The following is a 17,087-nucleotide window of genomic DNA, read 5'->3' on the forward strand; positions in this document are numbered from 1 at the left end:
AACAATGGAAAACATTCTTATTTTACTAGGCCTTTGAGCATTAGTGGCACATTTAATTTATATTGTCCTTCAGATATGAGAAATACTGTGAGTGAGGTGGTTGGGTGCTGGTTTTAGAGGTTTTAGTGATTTACATTTTACTTTTAATTACTGTGATGCATTTATTGCTTGTTACTGGATGTGTAACTCACCCTGCATGAGTCTGACCAAACTGTGGGAGGCAGTGGAAGACAGGAGTGCCTGGCGTGCTCTGGTCCATGGGGTCACGAAGAGTCGGACATGACTAAACAACTAAACAACAACAACTCACCCTGCGACCTTAGGGTGATTCAGTGAATGAATTAATAAAAGTAGGAGAAAGTTGCCTATGCAGACCACAATTTAAATGTAGACAAGAAGTGCCCAAGGAAGAGAATGAAGAAATACTATTTACATGGTAATATTGTGAGTTAATGCAGTAACATTATTATTGCTGAGTTACAGAACTAGGATAGAATATATTCCAGTCTTGCATCAATACTTCATCCTTGCCCGGATATACAGTTATGCTTAAGGGCGACAGTCTTTGCAAACCAGTTGATTACATTTCCCAGGCCCCAACCCTTGCAGCCATTCCATGGTCCCAGGGCATAGTCTGAAGGCATATAGTGCAGCATTCTTAGAATCATAGAATCATAGAGTTGGAAGAGACCACAAGGGCCATCGAGTCCAACCCTCTGCCAAGCAGGAAACACCATCAGAGCACTCCTGACATATGGTTGTCAAGCCTCTGCTTAAAGACCCCCAAAGAAGGAGACTCCACCACACTCCTTGGCAGCAAATTCCACATTCTTGATGTAGCCTATCAGGTTTGAGATTGGTCTGTTCCTAGTTGGAAGATCAACTGGGAATCCTAGATACACACCACACTGAGCCCCATCATGGCAAAAGAGCAGGATCAAAATGTAATAAATAAATAGCAACTGGAAAGCAACCATCTTTTCCCTTCCCATCATCCATCATTACTTCTTCCTTCCTTTTAGAATAGAATAGAATCATAGGGTTGGAAGGGATCCTGAGGCTCATCTAGTCCAACCGCCTGTAATACAGGACTATGCAGCTGTCCCTTATGGGAATCGAACCTGCAACCTTGGCATTATCAGCACCACACTTTAACCAGCTGAGCTATCCAGCTGATCTCCCATGTGTGAGACTATCACATAAACTGTGTGAAAGATCCAACCTAAGTGGCACAGAATAAGAAAGATGTTTATTGGTGATCAATGCCCAGTCAATCACAACCACGTCAAGTTAAATAAACACATCGTAGACCCATATCACTTTTTGTTATGCAACGCCACCTCTACTGACTCATGCTTCCCACTACAAGAGGAAAACTGGCTTCCAGGATCTATCAAGACTAAATTTATCAATGAGAATTATCCATATTTCTTTCCGTCCCCACCTTGGCATTCCAATGTTTTTATTTAGTCTCTTTCTTAAGTGATTTATATTTGGGAAATTCTAAGCTGAACTATGATTCATAAACATAATTTTAAATGGAAGGGAAAGAATAACAAGTCTTTGTCTGGGAATAATTTCCATTGCTAATTTGCAAGTACAGATTCCAGATGTTCAGTGAACAGAGCATTGCAAAATATGCTTATACAGAAGATTTTAAAATTACACCATTTATATCAAGCATCCTTCAAAGAGAGTACAATTTCCATTCTTATATAACACAATAGTCTAATATTCCTTTCAAGATCTGTTGTATTTTGTTTTTTCTTTATGGCTCTCAAATCTTACACAGAAAACCTGTCCTTCCACCCTGTATCACTAAGTGCCATCCCAGGTGGAGGATTTTGAAAATGGTGGAGTAGGTAGGAGCATATGGAAATATGGATAAAGATAAGACAAGGGAAGGCAGGTCAGACACCTTTTTGGTACCATCTTTTCTTCTGGTAAATGCAAGGTGGTTGAAGAGAAATATCTGCTGATAGTTACTTTGGCATGTATTACCACGAAAAATGAAACATATAGGGTTAATTTGTCTTGGCTGTGTCCACCTATGTGCTTGGTGCAACCACCACCAGTGTCTAAAGCACTTTGATACAGCTATCAAAGATACTGCAAAGCTCAAAATATACATTATGCACAAATTATTATAGCAGTAGCTAGCACATTGTCTATTTTAGAAAATGAAGTCACTTCTGGTGAAGGAGCAGAGGGAGTGAGCACATGACCCTTTCCCTCCCACCATTTCCTTGCTCCAGCTCCCACTCACTGGATTTTCCCCCCTGTGGAGTTTCAAATGCATGTTTTCCCTTATTCTGAAGAATTATTATGGGCAAAGGAACTGTGATACACAAAGGGAGCTTCTTTGCTCACAAGAGCATTGCTATTCAGTTAGAGAGACCAGCCCATTTGACACATGCCGTCACTAGCATTTGAGAATGGACTGTCCTGTTGAGAGGAAGAGGAAAGCCAACATCATGCAAGTGATCATTCTTCCATATTTATGCCAGACTTTCCCAATATGGTGCTCCACAGATGCCGGTGAGCATGACCAACAGTCAATGATTTTTATTTGCAAAGGTTTCTATACTTCTGATTATGCCAACATTGAAAATATATATATCACGGTGGTGAAGAGTACAGTGGTCCCTCGGGTTACATACACTTCAGGTTACACACGCTTCAAGTTACAGACTCCGCTAACCCAGAAATAGTACTTCAGGTTAAGAACTTTGCTTCAGGATGAGAACAGAAATCGTGCTCTGGTGGCATGGCGGCAGCAGGAGGCCCCATTAGCTAAAGTGGTGCTTCAGGTTAAGAACAGTTTCAGGTTAAGTACGGACCTCCAGAACGAATTAAGTACTTAACCCAAGGTATCACTGTATACAAATCATCAATAAATTAGATTCACAAAACTAGTACAGAATACATCATTTTATTGTCCAAAACATCTGTGGGGCACCAGGTTGGGGAAAACTGCCATACACATTGACTCCTGGCTTTCCAAACTGTCTTCTCCAGCATGATTTCATAAAATGCTTTTTAAATTATCAATGTGCAATTTTTGTAAAAAGCTACAGAAAAACTTTACAACATTTTATCTCTTCGTAGAGGACTAAAATGTTGAACAACCCCAGTTTTTGCTGTCATTCCTTGTCCCTTTCTGCTATAATAAAAATAACTTGTCGATTTTCTTTCCATTACATCATCTGAGAAGCAGCAAAAACACGCCAAAAAGTGGCAGAATCAAGACTTTAACTGTATTATTGTTGGGGCGTAATCTGAAACAGCGTCAGCAAAGCAGTTTGCTATCTGGCCTAGGAATTGTTTTGTTTTCTATGTTGTCCCAACGGAGTCATGAACTAGAAAATTAAATTATAAATGGAAAATTACCATAGATAAATATTCCCAAATGTATGGACATATTTGTGAGGACAAGCTATTTTTATTGATGAATGACATAAATAATGCTTTTTAAAGATTTCTTGTGCTGTTTCCAAGCCCACCTCCCTCCCAAACGATTACAACTTGACTGAAGTATGATAACAATTTCCCATTTCACAACTGCTGACAATTGTGAAGAACATGCCGGCATTTCAGTAACTTGTTAATATTTAGTCATGCTTTAAAACTGTCGGCTTAGAATAGTGAGCATGCCTGGAAAGGCTATATAAGTCCCTCAGGCTGTTGAGCATGATGCCTAAATGTAGCCTTCGTGTTCAGAGGTCTTGTCTACCACTGAATACCATCCGCTTTCACAGGATTCTGGGTAGAAATGATGGGAAACCACAGATGATGGACTTGATGGGTTTTTGGTCTGATTGAGAAGGATGCTTTGGAGATGTGGTTGTGAATAGACCACAGCATGTCGGGGGAACCTGTGGCCCTCAGAGGATGTTGGGGTCCGACTCCAGTCAGCCGCAGCGAGCATGCCAGTGGTCACAAATGATGGGAACTTAAGCATCTGGCAGCCCACATCTTTCCCATCACTGGACTAGAGGAATTAGCTCACCTGTGCAGACACGATAGCTATTGTGCAGCTTCCTGAATTAGTTCAAGGGATTGTGCCTGCTTTACTACAGTTTTATAAGCCTCAGCAATTTTGTTGGTTTTGGTGTGTTTTTTTTAAAAAAGATCAAAATATTAATCACCACTGGTAAAGAAATGGTTTGGGTGATGAAAGCTGCTCTTGCAACATCATCCCTTCATGTTCCCTAGCCTATCATTTTAATTCCTATTACAGTGGTACCTCAGGTTACATACACTTCAGGTTACATACGCTTCAGGTTACAGACTCCGCTAACACAGAAATAGTGCTTCAGGTTAAGAACTTTGCTTCAGGATGAGAACCGAAATCGTGCTGTGGTGGCGCGGCAGCAGCAGGAGGCCCCATTAGCTAAAGTGGTGCTTCAGGTTAAGAACAATTTCAGGTTAAGAACGGACCTCCGGAGCGAATTAAGTACTTAACCCGAGGTACCACTGTATTTAAAAAATAAGGACTCTCCAATCACGTTAATGCTCTTTTCTATATCCTTAAAGGCCAGCAAAACATCAAGATGCTCAGGAATTAGAGGGGAAGGGGGATATTGCAATTTAATCCTTAATGCTCGGAATTTAGAGATGATGAGGGGACGCCTGAAGAGGGAATATAATTTCCTTGGCTGTGTGTCTGTGAGTGTCGATGCTGCTCTGCACCATGGGACTTTTTCAGGCTAGGTCAGAAGTTAATTGCTATGAAAATACATTAAGGTTACTTTATTTACTCGAGTTGCTTCTTATCAGTGCTGCTTAGGGCTCTGATGTCCAGCACTTGCTGAGACAACTTCATGTTTTGCTTGTTTGACACATGGCTCTTTCCTTTTCTTAGATCTGCCAGAGTTCATGTTTACAGCTTAATGTGAGGGAAGGCCCAAAGCAAACGTGTATCAAACTAAACTAGGGTGGATGTGGTCAGTTGGTGGCAGCATCACCTTCTTTCCTTGGCATGTAGGCCACTACTATGGCAGCAACCCAGGTTTCAGAGACCCTGAGATCTTATCGATACTGTTGTTTAGTGTGGATGGCAAACTTCCTGTACCTCCATTAATTCTCTGTTGTCCGTATGATGTTCTCCTACCAATGCTTTCCTCTTCCTCAGTCCGGATTTGCAGGGATACACTGAGAAGAGCGTATGATAAAATCTGGACTGAGAGAGGGGGAAATGTAGGAAGGCAGTGATTTAGAGCAGAACATCATATAGACAACAGAGAATTAATGTGGGTGCAGGAAGCTTACTATCCCCATTAAACAACAGAATGGGTGAGCCCTAAAAAACGTTATTTATGCAGAAATCATAAATACTTTTTTTTTTAAGGGGGGGAGAGATGTAGTTCCTAAGGAATGGTGTAGGGAGGGAATTATCTACCTGCAACCACAGCAGCCAAGTAAGGAGGTTAGGAATTGAGGAGTGAGGCATAAGGAAATAAAACAATTTCTTACTTCTATTTGGAGAGATCTTATTTCTTTCTGCCTTTTTTTGGTTGTCCAGCCTGAGAGGGTGCTGTTGTGTGCTTGAGCTGGGGAAAAGCATCGGCTGCTTGGGGTTCTGCCTTTGTGCTGGACTATCAGCTTAAAAGGGAAGCCCTGGCAATATGCAATGCCCGCTTATTTTAGGGCAGGTGTATAAGGCCAGAGTCCCTCCACCACCCCAGTGTAGCTTGGCTGATATCCTGGAATATTTCGATGGTGATTTTGCCCATATTTTAGGTTTCTAACATTCCGCAGTGCTTTGGAAAGAGTGTCTTTGAGCCTGTAATATTCAAAAGTGAATTACCACATCTCTTGTGGCTCCCCCAGTTCTGTTTCTGCCTCCTGGAACCTAGTGAGCTCTTTCGATGTCATTGAGGGACAGTGGAATGTTTAAGTTCAGGGAGAGTATCCAGTCATTAATGAAATGTGCCATGTCCTCCACTTCCTGGTTCTCTGGAAGACAACCGTTTTTCCTCCTGTCGCTGTCTGGTTGTTCCTCCAGCTTCATAACTAAAACTTTAGTCGACATTTGTAAGAGTTGGATCTCAAACTGGTTGGTTAGAGCAAGATTGTGTGCACAGTTTGTTTTTTTACAAAATAAATAAATTGGTACAGTGGTACCTCGGGTTACGTATGCTTCAGGTTACATACGCTTCAAGTTACAGACTCTGCTAACGCAGAAATAGTGCTTCAGGTTAAGAACTTTGCTTCAGGATGAGAACAGAAATCGTGCTCTGGCGGCGCAGCAGAAGGCCCCATTACCTAAAGTGGTGCTTCAGGTTAAGAACAGTTTCAGGTTAAGTACGGACCTCCGGAACGAACTAAGTACTTAACCTGAGGTACCACTGTGTTTAGTTAGAAAGCATATCCAATTTCTGCTCAAATGGAGTTAGGGCTGTTTATAGGGCCTGCCTTATTTTTTTAATGTACTCATCTGAGTCTCTACCCTCATCTATTGTGGCAGCTGTTTTCCCTCCTTTGGAGGCCTTCATGTTGCCTTTAGGCTTGTGACTGTCAGTGTCTGAGGCCTCTCCTGAAGCCTCAGGCAGAGCTCCCTCTGTTTCTTCCTGAAGAACTAACTTGCAGATTTGCTTTTTGGTCCCTGTATTCCTTGGATCATCAACTTGCTGAGGCTTGTATGAAACTTTTTGATTAGATGTCAATAGGATCTACTCTGCTTCGATTTTGTCCCAGGGTGATTGGAGACACAGAATTATGCCGCCATTTAGCTTTCCAGCAAGCCATGCCCCTAGGCAAACAGACCCAAGTGATTAAAAGAGCTCAGGATGTAGCTGGACTCTTTTGGAAAATAACTCAGAGAACTGTGCCAATCCGCCTCAGGAAGGCTCACCCAACGTTTTGGGTTTGTAGGGTGCTTTACAGTTCAATAGCTTGAACATGCTGCAAAAGCTCAATGAACTTTTGTTTTAGAATCTTAAAATTGCCTTTTCCTTCCAGCGACGCATGTTAGCTTTTGTTTGTCTCGAGAGGAAATATGCCTTCCCTCTCAAGACAAACAAAAGCTACTATGCGTCGCTGGAAGGAAAAGGCAATTTTATTTAATTTTAATGGAAGTTGGGGATATGAAAATCTTAATATTTTATGCAACATTTGACAGTAACACATAAAATGGATTTGCATGTAAACAAGATCAAAACCCATCAGCATCATGGCACAGGCAGGTTTAAAAGATGCACTGTCTGACAATGATTCCAACAAATAGCTCTGTCAGTTTAGTTGAATGGGTCCTTGTGGTTAGAAGGATGCTGATAGCAACTTCAACTTTAAAGGCAAAATATCTAAGCCAATTTAAGCAAAATTAGAAGAACATTTGGCTTGAAGACAAGAAAAGTGGTACTTCTGTGTCCTGCAAGGTAATGCCCTTCAATTATTTCCTTAAAATGATTAATCTACAATTGAATCAGTTAAAGTTTGGAGTCCTGGTTTTAAAAAAGTTTTCTTAACTTTCTGTACTGTCCCCCTCTCAAAATATCTCTTTCGAGTGTTAATATTCTTGCAAATGAAGTTACGGGAAGTTGATGTAACAAATCACCATCTTCCTTGTCTTTTCTAGGTTATAACAGCTGCTCTATCCCCATTCTTCTTTGAGATTGCAATGAATGTACCAACAGCCTGTTGGTAAGTATTTGGTGGGGGGGGGGGATAAAAGTTATGGCTGTTCTGATTTTGCTGTTGGATTTCCAAATTATGTTCATTAATTTCTTCTGACTTTAAACAAAAACAGTTAAGCAACATTTTGTATAATAAGAAGAACGCAGAGTAGTTTACAGTACATAATCATACATACCATAGTAACAAACAATATTTTCCCCACAGTTAAAAGGCCATAGGTCTAGGGGAAGAGGAATGTACAATGTGATAGGACACATCAAAATGGCTACTTTGGGGAAGGTGCATGGACTATGCACAGTAAAGGAATACCAGGAGCATTGGAATCATTGGACAGGAGAAAAATTGTACAGAAATGCCATTAGATTAGCAAGGGCCTCAGTCATTAATACAGATAGAAAGAAGGTGGCTAAGGGTGATGAGGATAAAGGTTTATAAAATTAGGCATGGAGTGAAGAAACTGGAAGAGGTTCCACACTCCTGATCTAGAGTGGAGGTTTTCAAGCAGAGGCTGGACAGCCACCTGGCGATGATGCTTCAGCTCTGGATTTTGTGCATCAAGGTGAGATATCTTACAGGACCTCCACCAATTCTGTGATTCTTGTTAGGGACATTAAGGTTTTGCAAGCATCCAAGCAAGTGAACAGTTAATTTCAAACTAGGGCTGGTAGCCAGTATATCTGCAGTGCTATGATATGGTATCATGCATAAGATACGGAGCGGAAACGAAGCAATGGATCCAAACTACAAGAAAGAAGATTCCACCTAAACATTAGGAAGAACTTCCTGACAGTAAGAGCTGTTTGACAGTGGAATTTGCTGCCAAGGAGTGTGGTGGAGTCTCCTTCTTTGGAGGTCTTTAAGCAGAGGTTTGACAACCATATGTCAGGTGTGCTTTGATGGTGTTTCCTGCTTGGCAGGGGGTTGGACTCGATGGCCCTTGTGGTCTATTCCAACTCTATGATTCTATGATTCTATGATATGTTGAAGTTTAATAGGCACATGTTCAAGTAAGTGTTCATGGAAAGTTTGCAATTGGGTCTTTCTCCAACATCCATACCAGAAAGATATGGATGTCTCGCACATCCATATTGCTGACCTTGAGCCAGACATCCTGGAGAGTGAAGTCAAATGGGCCTTAGAAAGCACTGCAAATAACAAGGCCAGTGGAAGTGATGGTATTCCAGCTGAACTATTTAAAATTTTAAAAGATGATGCTGTTAAGGTGCTACACTCAATATGCCAGCAAGTTTGGAAAACTCAGCAGTGGCCAGAGGATTGGAGAAGATCAGTCTACATCCCAATCCCAAAGAAGGGCAGTGCTAAAGAATGCTCCAACTACCGCACAATTGCACTCATTTCACACGCTAGCAAGGTTATGCTTAAAATTCTACAAGGAAGGCTCAAGCAGTATGTGGACCGAGAACTCCCAGAAGTGCAAGCTGGATTTAGAAGAGGCAGAGGAACCAGAGACCAAATTGCAAACATGCGCTGGATTATGGAGAAAGCTAGAGAGTTCCAGAAAGACATCTACTTCTGCTTCATTGACTATGCAAAAGCCTTTGAGTGTGTCGACCACAGCAAACTATGGCAAGTTCTTAAAGAAATAGGAGTGCCTGATCACCTCATCTGTCTCCTGAGAAATCTCTATGTGGAACAAGAAGCTACAGTTAGAACTGGATATGGAACAACTGATTGGTTCAAAATTGGGAAAGGAGTACGACAAGGCTGTATATTGTCTCCCTGCTTAGAATCATAGAATCATAGAGTTGGAAGAGACCACAAGGGCCATCGAGTCCAACCCCCTGCCAAGCAGGAAACACCATCAGAGCACTCCTCACATATGCTTATTTAACTTATATGCAGAATTCATCATGCGAAAGGCTGGGCTGGATGAATCCCTAGCCGGAATTAAGATTGCTTGAAGAAATATCAACAACCTCAGATATGCAGATGACACAACCTTGATGGCAGAAAGTGAGGAGGAATTAAAGAACCTTTTATTGAGGGTGAAAGAGGAGAGCGCAAAATATGGTCTGAAGCTCAACATCAAAAAAACGAAGATCATGGCCACTGGTCCCATCACCTCCTGGCAAATAGAAGGAGAAGAAATGGAGGCAGTGAGAGATTTTACTTTCTTGGGCTCCATGATCACTGCAGATGGTGACAGCAGCCACGAAATTAAGAGACGCCTGCTTCTTGGGAGGAAAGCAATGACAAACCTAGACAGCATCTTAAAAAGTAGAGACATCACCTTGCCAACAAAGGTCCGTATAGTAAAAGCTATGGTTTTCCCAGTAGTGATGTATGGAAGTGAGAGCTGAACCATAAAGAAGGCTGATCGCTGAAGAATTGATGCTTTTGAATTATGGTGCTGGAGGAGACTCTTAAGAGTCCCATGGACTGCAAGAAGAACAAACCGATCCATTCTTAAGGAAATCAGCCCTGAGTGCTCACTGGAAGGACAGATCGTGAAGCTGAGGCTCCAATACTTTGGCCACCTCATGAGAAGAGAAGACTCCTTGGAAAAGACCCTGATGTTGGGAAAGATGGAGGGCACAAGGAGAAGGGGATGACAGAGGACAAGATTGTTGGATAGTGTCTTCGAAGCTACAAACATGAGTCTGACCAAACTGCAGGAGGCAGTGGAAGACAGAAGTGCCTGGCATGCTCTGGTCCATGGAGTCACGAAGAGTCGGACACGACTAAACAACAACAACAACCAACATCTTTCCCCACAAAGTAAAATGGCAGTATTTCTGAGCTATCATATCTTTTATTATTCTGGGCTCATGAGGAATAATGATATCATTACAAAATGGTTTGCACCATAATGGTTATGCAAGAGCTTGCCTTTTCAGGAGAAGTGGCACTTGCATAATTTGCAAAAACAGCCTGGTGGTGAAGCTAAGAGTTTAAATGGATGTAATGCTATTAAAATCCAGACAGCTTTGCATGGTTTGCTGTGTAAAAATGCCCTCTTACCAATAAAAACTACAAAAATTTGTTTTATTTATAAAGTTCCATAAGGAGATTTGCTGTTTCATAAACTAAGCCTTCTGGCTTAAAATATAAGGTCATAACACTGAATTGTAGAAGAGGAAATGGAGCTGAGCCAGCGATTTGTGGATTCTTCTTGTTGAGTGACTTAAGAAAAGAGCTGGAGACACGACTTCCCCCTTGCTCAAGATGAATGAAGTGTGAGCTGACATCTTTAGAAACAAGAGACAGCTCCACTGAACTCTGCTACCTCTGGAGCCCTTTGTTCAAGCTGTGTTGTTCGCAAGATTAGTGCAGAGTAGGAAATGTCATTGCTAGAATGGTGATGGGAGAAGCGAGAAGCTGAGGAAGTGCCTTTGATGAATGTACTGCATGGACCGTTGTGTCATAGACCAGTCTGGCAGACTATTGTATAAACGGATAGGACATCAAAGTGATCCATCCAATTAAAGTCCCATTGTGAAGGTTACTTCCCAAGCTTTTTGTTCCATTGACCATGCTGGCTGGAACTGATAGGAATTGGAGTCCAACAACTGGAGCAGCAAAGGTTGCCTATTCTTGGTGTGGTGCCTAGATTGTAGTACTGGATAGATGTGAATTCAAATGCCAGCTCAGCCCCAAAGCTTGCTATATGACCTTGGGGCCAATCTCTCTCTCTCTCTGTGAGCCTAACGTGACAGATGAGGATGTTGAGGATAAAGAAGAGGGGATACCATAAATGGTGCGATAAAATAAAAAAGAATTCCAACTAGCTACATTTCAAATAGGCTCTACCATTTCTCTTTTTTACTTTCTGCAATGATCACCAAGCAGTTTCCTTATCTGAGAGCTATTCATGGAGCAGACGTGCACATAGATTGAGCCCTAGAAATTATTGCGTCTTCTCTCTGACTCCAAAAGCATAAAGGCTTGGGTCCAAAGAACTACATCAGGCCTCTCTTTTTCCTTCCTGATGCAAAGAGCTACTCTTTAAGGGTCAGGGAACCCTCTGAAAGAGTTTGTGATAGGACATGAGAGAGGATCTTCAGAGAGATGAATTGGGGACTGCATTCCAGTGAGAGATCAGATCATGAGATGCTTTGGATTCAAGCTACTATGTTGATAATCAGTCCTGAAGGCCAAATGAGGCCCCTGGATGCTCTCCAGACCCTCCCCAGCCTTGCTTCACCCTCCTCTAATGTTTATTTCCTGGCCGGACTGTGTTCTGGAACCGATAAGGACTCTTGCTACTGCAAAAATGTAAAATTTACATTCATTGCTCCACCCACCACTGGCGATGTTGGTCCCAAAAGGCTGCCCAGAAGGGGATGCAGCCTTTTTAAGAAGAGCATCATATGTAACATTAAATCATGGTTACTACCATGTGCTGTTTTAGTTATTGATGTTTGCATCAGGCATTACAGTGTAATAGACAACAACTGTGTGATGTAGCAATTTTGTGTATGGTTATGATCTCTCTCGCAGCTGGATTTGACCCAGTAGAGAGATTGATGTTGACATGGAAACATATAGGTGCAGGCATGGCAAGTACTTATTTTGTTATCCCCACATCATGCTTAGAGCCATAAGAAAGAGAGGGCAATTACTTTTTTAGAAAAAGACCAATTCCTTGATCCAAGCCAGTTATTCAGAATTTCCTAGGTTTATCAAGATTCATCCATCAGGCACTGGGAGGACAAGTGGTATTCTAGAAGGAAGTAGCCCCCTAACTGTAACAAAGACCACCCCTTCCTTCTTCCAAGAGTGTTAGGTAAAGGGACCCCTGACCATTAGGTCCAGTCGTGACCGACTCTGGGGTTGCGGTGCTCATCTCGCTTTATTGGCTGAGGGAGCCGGCGTACAGCTTCCGGGTCATGTGGCCAGCATGACTAAGCCACTTCTGGCGAACCAGAGCAGTGCACGGAAACGTCGTTTACCTTCCTGCCAGAGCAGTACCTATTTATCTACTTGCACTTTGACGTGCTTTCGAACTGCTAGGTTGGCAGGAGCTGGGACCGAGCAACGGGAGCTCACACCGTCACAGGGATTCAAACCGCCGACCTTCTGATTGGCAAGTTCTAGGCTCTGTGGTTTAACCCACAGTGCCACCTGCGTCCCTTCCTTCAAAGACCACCCCTTCCTTCCTTCCAAGAGTGTTAAGGTTCATTAAATCAATAAATAGTTCATAGAGCTTTGTGATAGTTAGGACAGGACTGGAAGAAAATCCAGAGCGTTATCAGAGGGCAGAGGGTGCAGCATTAATAGTCAAATAACATGTGGAGGCCCAAGAAACTCTGGGGCCCAGTGCTTGGAGTACCTTCTACATGTCAAACGACCTTGGCTGCCAAAATGTTCCTTTTCCCCATGCAGTGCAGCCATGCATGTATACAATTGCTTCTGGCATCCAGAAGGCTTCAATGTGTGGTTCCACAAAGGTGCCCTGACAGCCATTGTGCTCCTAAGTGAGGGACCAAGTTCCCGTCATCTTGAGGAACCAGGGGTAAGCAACTGGGATGCCATCATACTCTCAACAAATTACCAGTGGTTGTTATTCTATTACTTAAGGAACTGAAGAAATATCTCAGCATGAAAATTACCAACTATTTTGGCAATGCCATCTTGTTCAGTGAGTTTCCTATGAATTGCCCAAGTGAATCTTTGTTGATAAAGCTTCTCCTCTGCTTTCTTCAACAGTCTTTTACTTGGTGGATTTGCTGAAGCCTCACTGCTTTACATCGAAAGGACTGGCATATGAATATATAAGGAGAAATTATGAAGAAGAGAATAACCAAGCATTCCCATCAGGGGTAATAGTCAGTGACTGAAAAATCCAAAGCAACAGCAGTGAAGATGTGCAAACTGCAAGTGACTTAATTCCACGTTCTTCTTTCTTCAGAGCCATAAAAATGTTATTAATAGCAGTGCAGAAAGTCAGGACTCCGTTAACCTTTATACTAGCCAGGCTAAACTAAATTGTGCTGTATCAGCTAAACTAGATCACTACCGTAAAACCATCTGGGCATGCACTGCTGTAAGAAAGGGGCTTATCCTGCCCCCTTTCCAACCTTACTTCGAGTTCTGCACCATTCAGAATTGGACGGCTGTCCCTTTATCACAATATAAATTATAGGACCGTAGTCTCACTTGTGAAGGGAGAATGGATACGCTTCTTGGTCTGTGGCAGATTTCCAGGTGTATCTGGGTACAGGGAAGACTTGGTAGTATTTTGTGCTCAGTCTGGGACATGCATTGCCCAAGTGGTGTGCTTGCTGCTTCCTTGCTCTCCCATCATACACAACTCCAGTGAAACATGAAGAAACAAAGCCACGTGGGTCTGCTCAGAAAGAAAACCTGTTTAATGGGATTTGCTCCTGTGTAAATGCGTAAGGGTTGAAATGTGAATCCACTGCGGAAATCTGTTTGTATGTGCATGCAGAGGAAGAGGGCGCACTTTCTATGTGTTCTTGAGTGTGGACACAGACAAGCACAATGTCCAACAGCGCAATCGGACGTGTCTTTTCAGAACCAAATCCTATTGAATAGTTGTGTCATGATTGCAGCAGGAGGTGGCTAATTTTTGTTTCATGATTATAAGCAATACCTACTGAGCCTTAAGCATGAGCATTTTGAAGATTGGCACTTGGGAGTATCTACATGAAAGCACAAGCAAAGCGACTGTTTCTGCCATACCTTGCAAATAGGTACCAGTTCTGCAGGCGTTCTTGTCAGTTTCCATTCAGTTTAAGGTTATCAACCAGGTAGCTGATGATCCTCCACTGATGTATAGCACCAGAACAGCTGTGTTTTTTGTGGAACACTTCTTCTGTATGTTTTTTAAAACAAAATTAGGCTGAGTGACCTTATTCACTGTGAAAATAATACTGTAACCAGCATAGATTTGGTATACCCTCCTATAAGATGGAAGTATCACATTCAATTATTCTGTCTGCATAAAAAATCTAAGAGATGTTTAGTTCAAGCTTTGGACTGCCCCCCACCCCCCACTTACCCCAAATATCTGAAAACCAGAAACCACAATCTGATGTGTGTTCATGGACGCTGGAAAGCTCAGCTAATAGAAAAGAGTACCTTGAAGTGATAACTGATTAGCACAACCAGGCCATGTTGAATGTAAAGTAACTGAGTAGTAAATCTTATTTGCATTTTTCAATGTGTCTTTTTTCTGTCTTATATTGTTATCTATTATACACACACACACACAAAAGCATTTACACATCTTAAATTCCAATAGGTGCAATCCCTACAAGTATACAGTACAGTGGTACCTCATGTTAAGAACTTAATTCGTTCTGGAGGTCCGTTCTTCACCTGAAACTGCTCTTAACCTGAGGTGCCAGTTTAACTAATGGGGCCTCCCACTGCCGCCGCGCCGATGCTGCTCGATTTCTGTTCTCATCCTGAAGCAAAGTTCTTAACCCGAGGTACTATTTCTGGGTTAGCAGAGTCTGTAACCTGAAGCATCTGTAACCTAAAGTGTCTGTAACCCGAGGTACCACTGTATACAGTTTATAATGCAAATCTATATATGGCTCCTTGGAAGTAAGTCCCATTGAGTTCAGTGAGGCTTACTCCTGGGTTAAGGGACGCAGGTGGCGCTGTGGGTTAAACCACAGAGCCTAGGACTTGCCGATCAGAAGGTTGGCGGTTCGAATCCCTGCGACGGGGTGAGCTCCCGTTGCTTGGTCCCTGCTCCTGCCAACCTAGCAGTTCAAAAGCATGTCAAAGAGCAAGTAGATAAATAGGTACCGCTCCAGCGGGAAGGTAAACGGCGTTTCCGTGCGCTGCTCTGGTTCGCCAGAAGTGTTTTAGTCATGCTGGCCACATGACCTGGAAGCTGTATGCCGGCTCCCTCGGCCAATAAAGCAAGATGAGCGCCACAACCCCAGAGTCGGCCACGACTGGACCTAATGGTCAGGGGTCCCTTTACCTTACTCCTGGGTTAGCATGCATTTGATTGCAGCCTCAATCTTTGTTATGTATTTGTAAGTATACTGACCTTCTTTTGTTGTTTCCTCTGCAACTTTGTTTCACTGGAATATAGGCAGTTTCCATAGCAATGTTAGCCTTCTGCTCTCTCTCCCACTCCTAGCCTTTTGGTTCTGGACAGCTGCCCCTTCAAGGGTTTTCAGATGCCATTATCGCTCTTCATATCCTCAAAAGGGTTGAATTATGTACTTATTACTCAGTCATTAATCAAAAGCCTAATGCAAAGCCAAAATAAATAAATAAACCCCTACATGGTTCAAGCGTCAAAAGGCAATTATTTAGGTAAAGTGAAGCTTTCATTCAGGCTCGCAGCCTGTCAGTTTGGAATTGAGAACAAATCATACATCTATGATGGCCACAATATCATTATTATGGTGGTAGCAGCTGCTACCTGCGAGTACAAAATGGGTCTTTGTATCTCACAACAGGTTGCCATCTTGTTTGGGATTTAAAGTTGCTCCAGACTACAGATCCATGACTCATTTTGGTCTAGAAAGTTGCCTCCCATCATACACCCACCCACTCCCCTCTTCCACATGGCTTGGGAGCCTGATTAGCCAAGGAGACACACACACACACAATGTAGAAGAGCTAAATATGAACAAGTCTGTAGGCACATAAGTCCCCTCGTATGTTTGCTGACTGTGTGGCCAGGGATATGATGCTAAAGGCCCCGCGTGAGAAACATTCCAAAACTGGTGCACATGTACAGAAAGATATTAAATGGGATGTGGGTGGCGCTGTGGTCTAAACCACTGAACCTCTTGGGCTTGCCAATTGAAAGGTTGGTGGTTTGAATCCCTGTGATGGAGTGAGCTCCTGTTGCTCGGTCCCAGCACCTGCCAACCTAGCAGTTTGAAAGCACGCCAGTGCAAGTAGTTAAATAGGTACCGTTGTGGCGGGAAGGTAAATGGCATTTCTGTGCGCTCTGGTTTCCGTCATGGTGTTCCATGGTGCCAGAAGCAGTTTAGTCATGCTGGCCACATGATCTGGAAAACTACCTGTGGACAAATGCCGGCTCCCTCGGCCTGAAAGCAAGATGAGTGCCGCAACCCCATAGTCATCTTTCACTGGACTTAACTGTCCAGGGGTCCTTTACCTTTACCTAAAGATATTAAGTGGGGATGCATGAAATGGAAACAGAGAATATTTTGCTATGGTTGATAATTATTTATTTATATGCCGCCCATCTGACTGGGTTTCCCCAGCCACTCTGGGTGGCAATGTGTATAATTTAGCACCAATTATATATAATTTATGCATCAAAAGCATAACCAAGCAACTGGTTTCAAAGGGAAATAAACTTTCCTAATGAGATGCAGTGGAAGTCTTATTAATAATATTTTGAGGAGATACACATAGCCGTAAGAGCTTTAGTTTATTTTGCCTTTAAAAATTAATGTTTTTTTAAAAAAAATATGGCTAAGTGGTAGTTTTATTTATTAAACAATATATATTTTTATACT

At 42.5% G+C, this 17,087-nt stretch overlaps 2 protein-coding genes across 5 annotated transcripts in view; one reads left to right on the plus strand and one right to left on the minus strand.

The window, feature by feature from the left end:
* Window positions 1-14,785, plus strand: part of TMEM241 (transmembrane protein 241) — a 42,358-nt gene extending 27,573 nt beyond the window's left edge. For 3 of the 4 annotated variants that reach the window (XM_083517809.1, XM_083517810.1, XM_083517812.1), the window contains 2 exons: window positions 7,580-7,644; window positions 13,309-14,785. In XM_083517809.1, coding sequence (XP_083373935.1) covers window positions 7,580-7,644; window positions 13,309-13,369 — 126 coding nt within the window. In that variant the 3' untranslated portion in view covers window positions 13,370-14,785. Of the gene's footprint in view, window positions 1-7,579; window positions 7,645-12,099; window positions 12,159-13,308 lie in introns of all 4 variants that reach the window. The other variant, XM_083517811.1, reaches the window with a different exon arrangement.
* The window catches only part of RMC1 (regulator of MON1-CCZ1), a 101,984-nt gene that overhangs the window by 76,256 nt on the left and 8,641 nt on the right, over window positions 1-17,087 (minus strand). The window lies entirely within an intron of this gene.

The sequence above is a fragment of the Podarcis liolepis genome (assembly GCF_965112155.1).
Source record: "Podarcis liolepis genome assembly, chromosome: 8".
NCBI classification, from domain to species: Eukaryota; Metazoa; Chordata; class Lepidosauria; order Squamata; family Lacertidae; genus Podarcis; species Podarcis liolepis.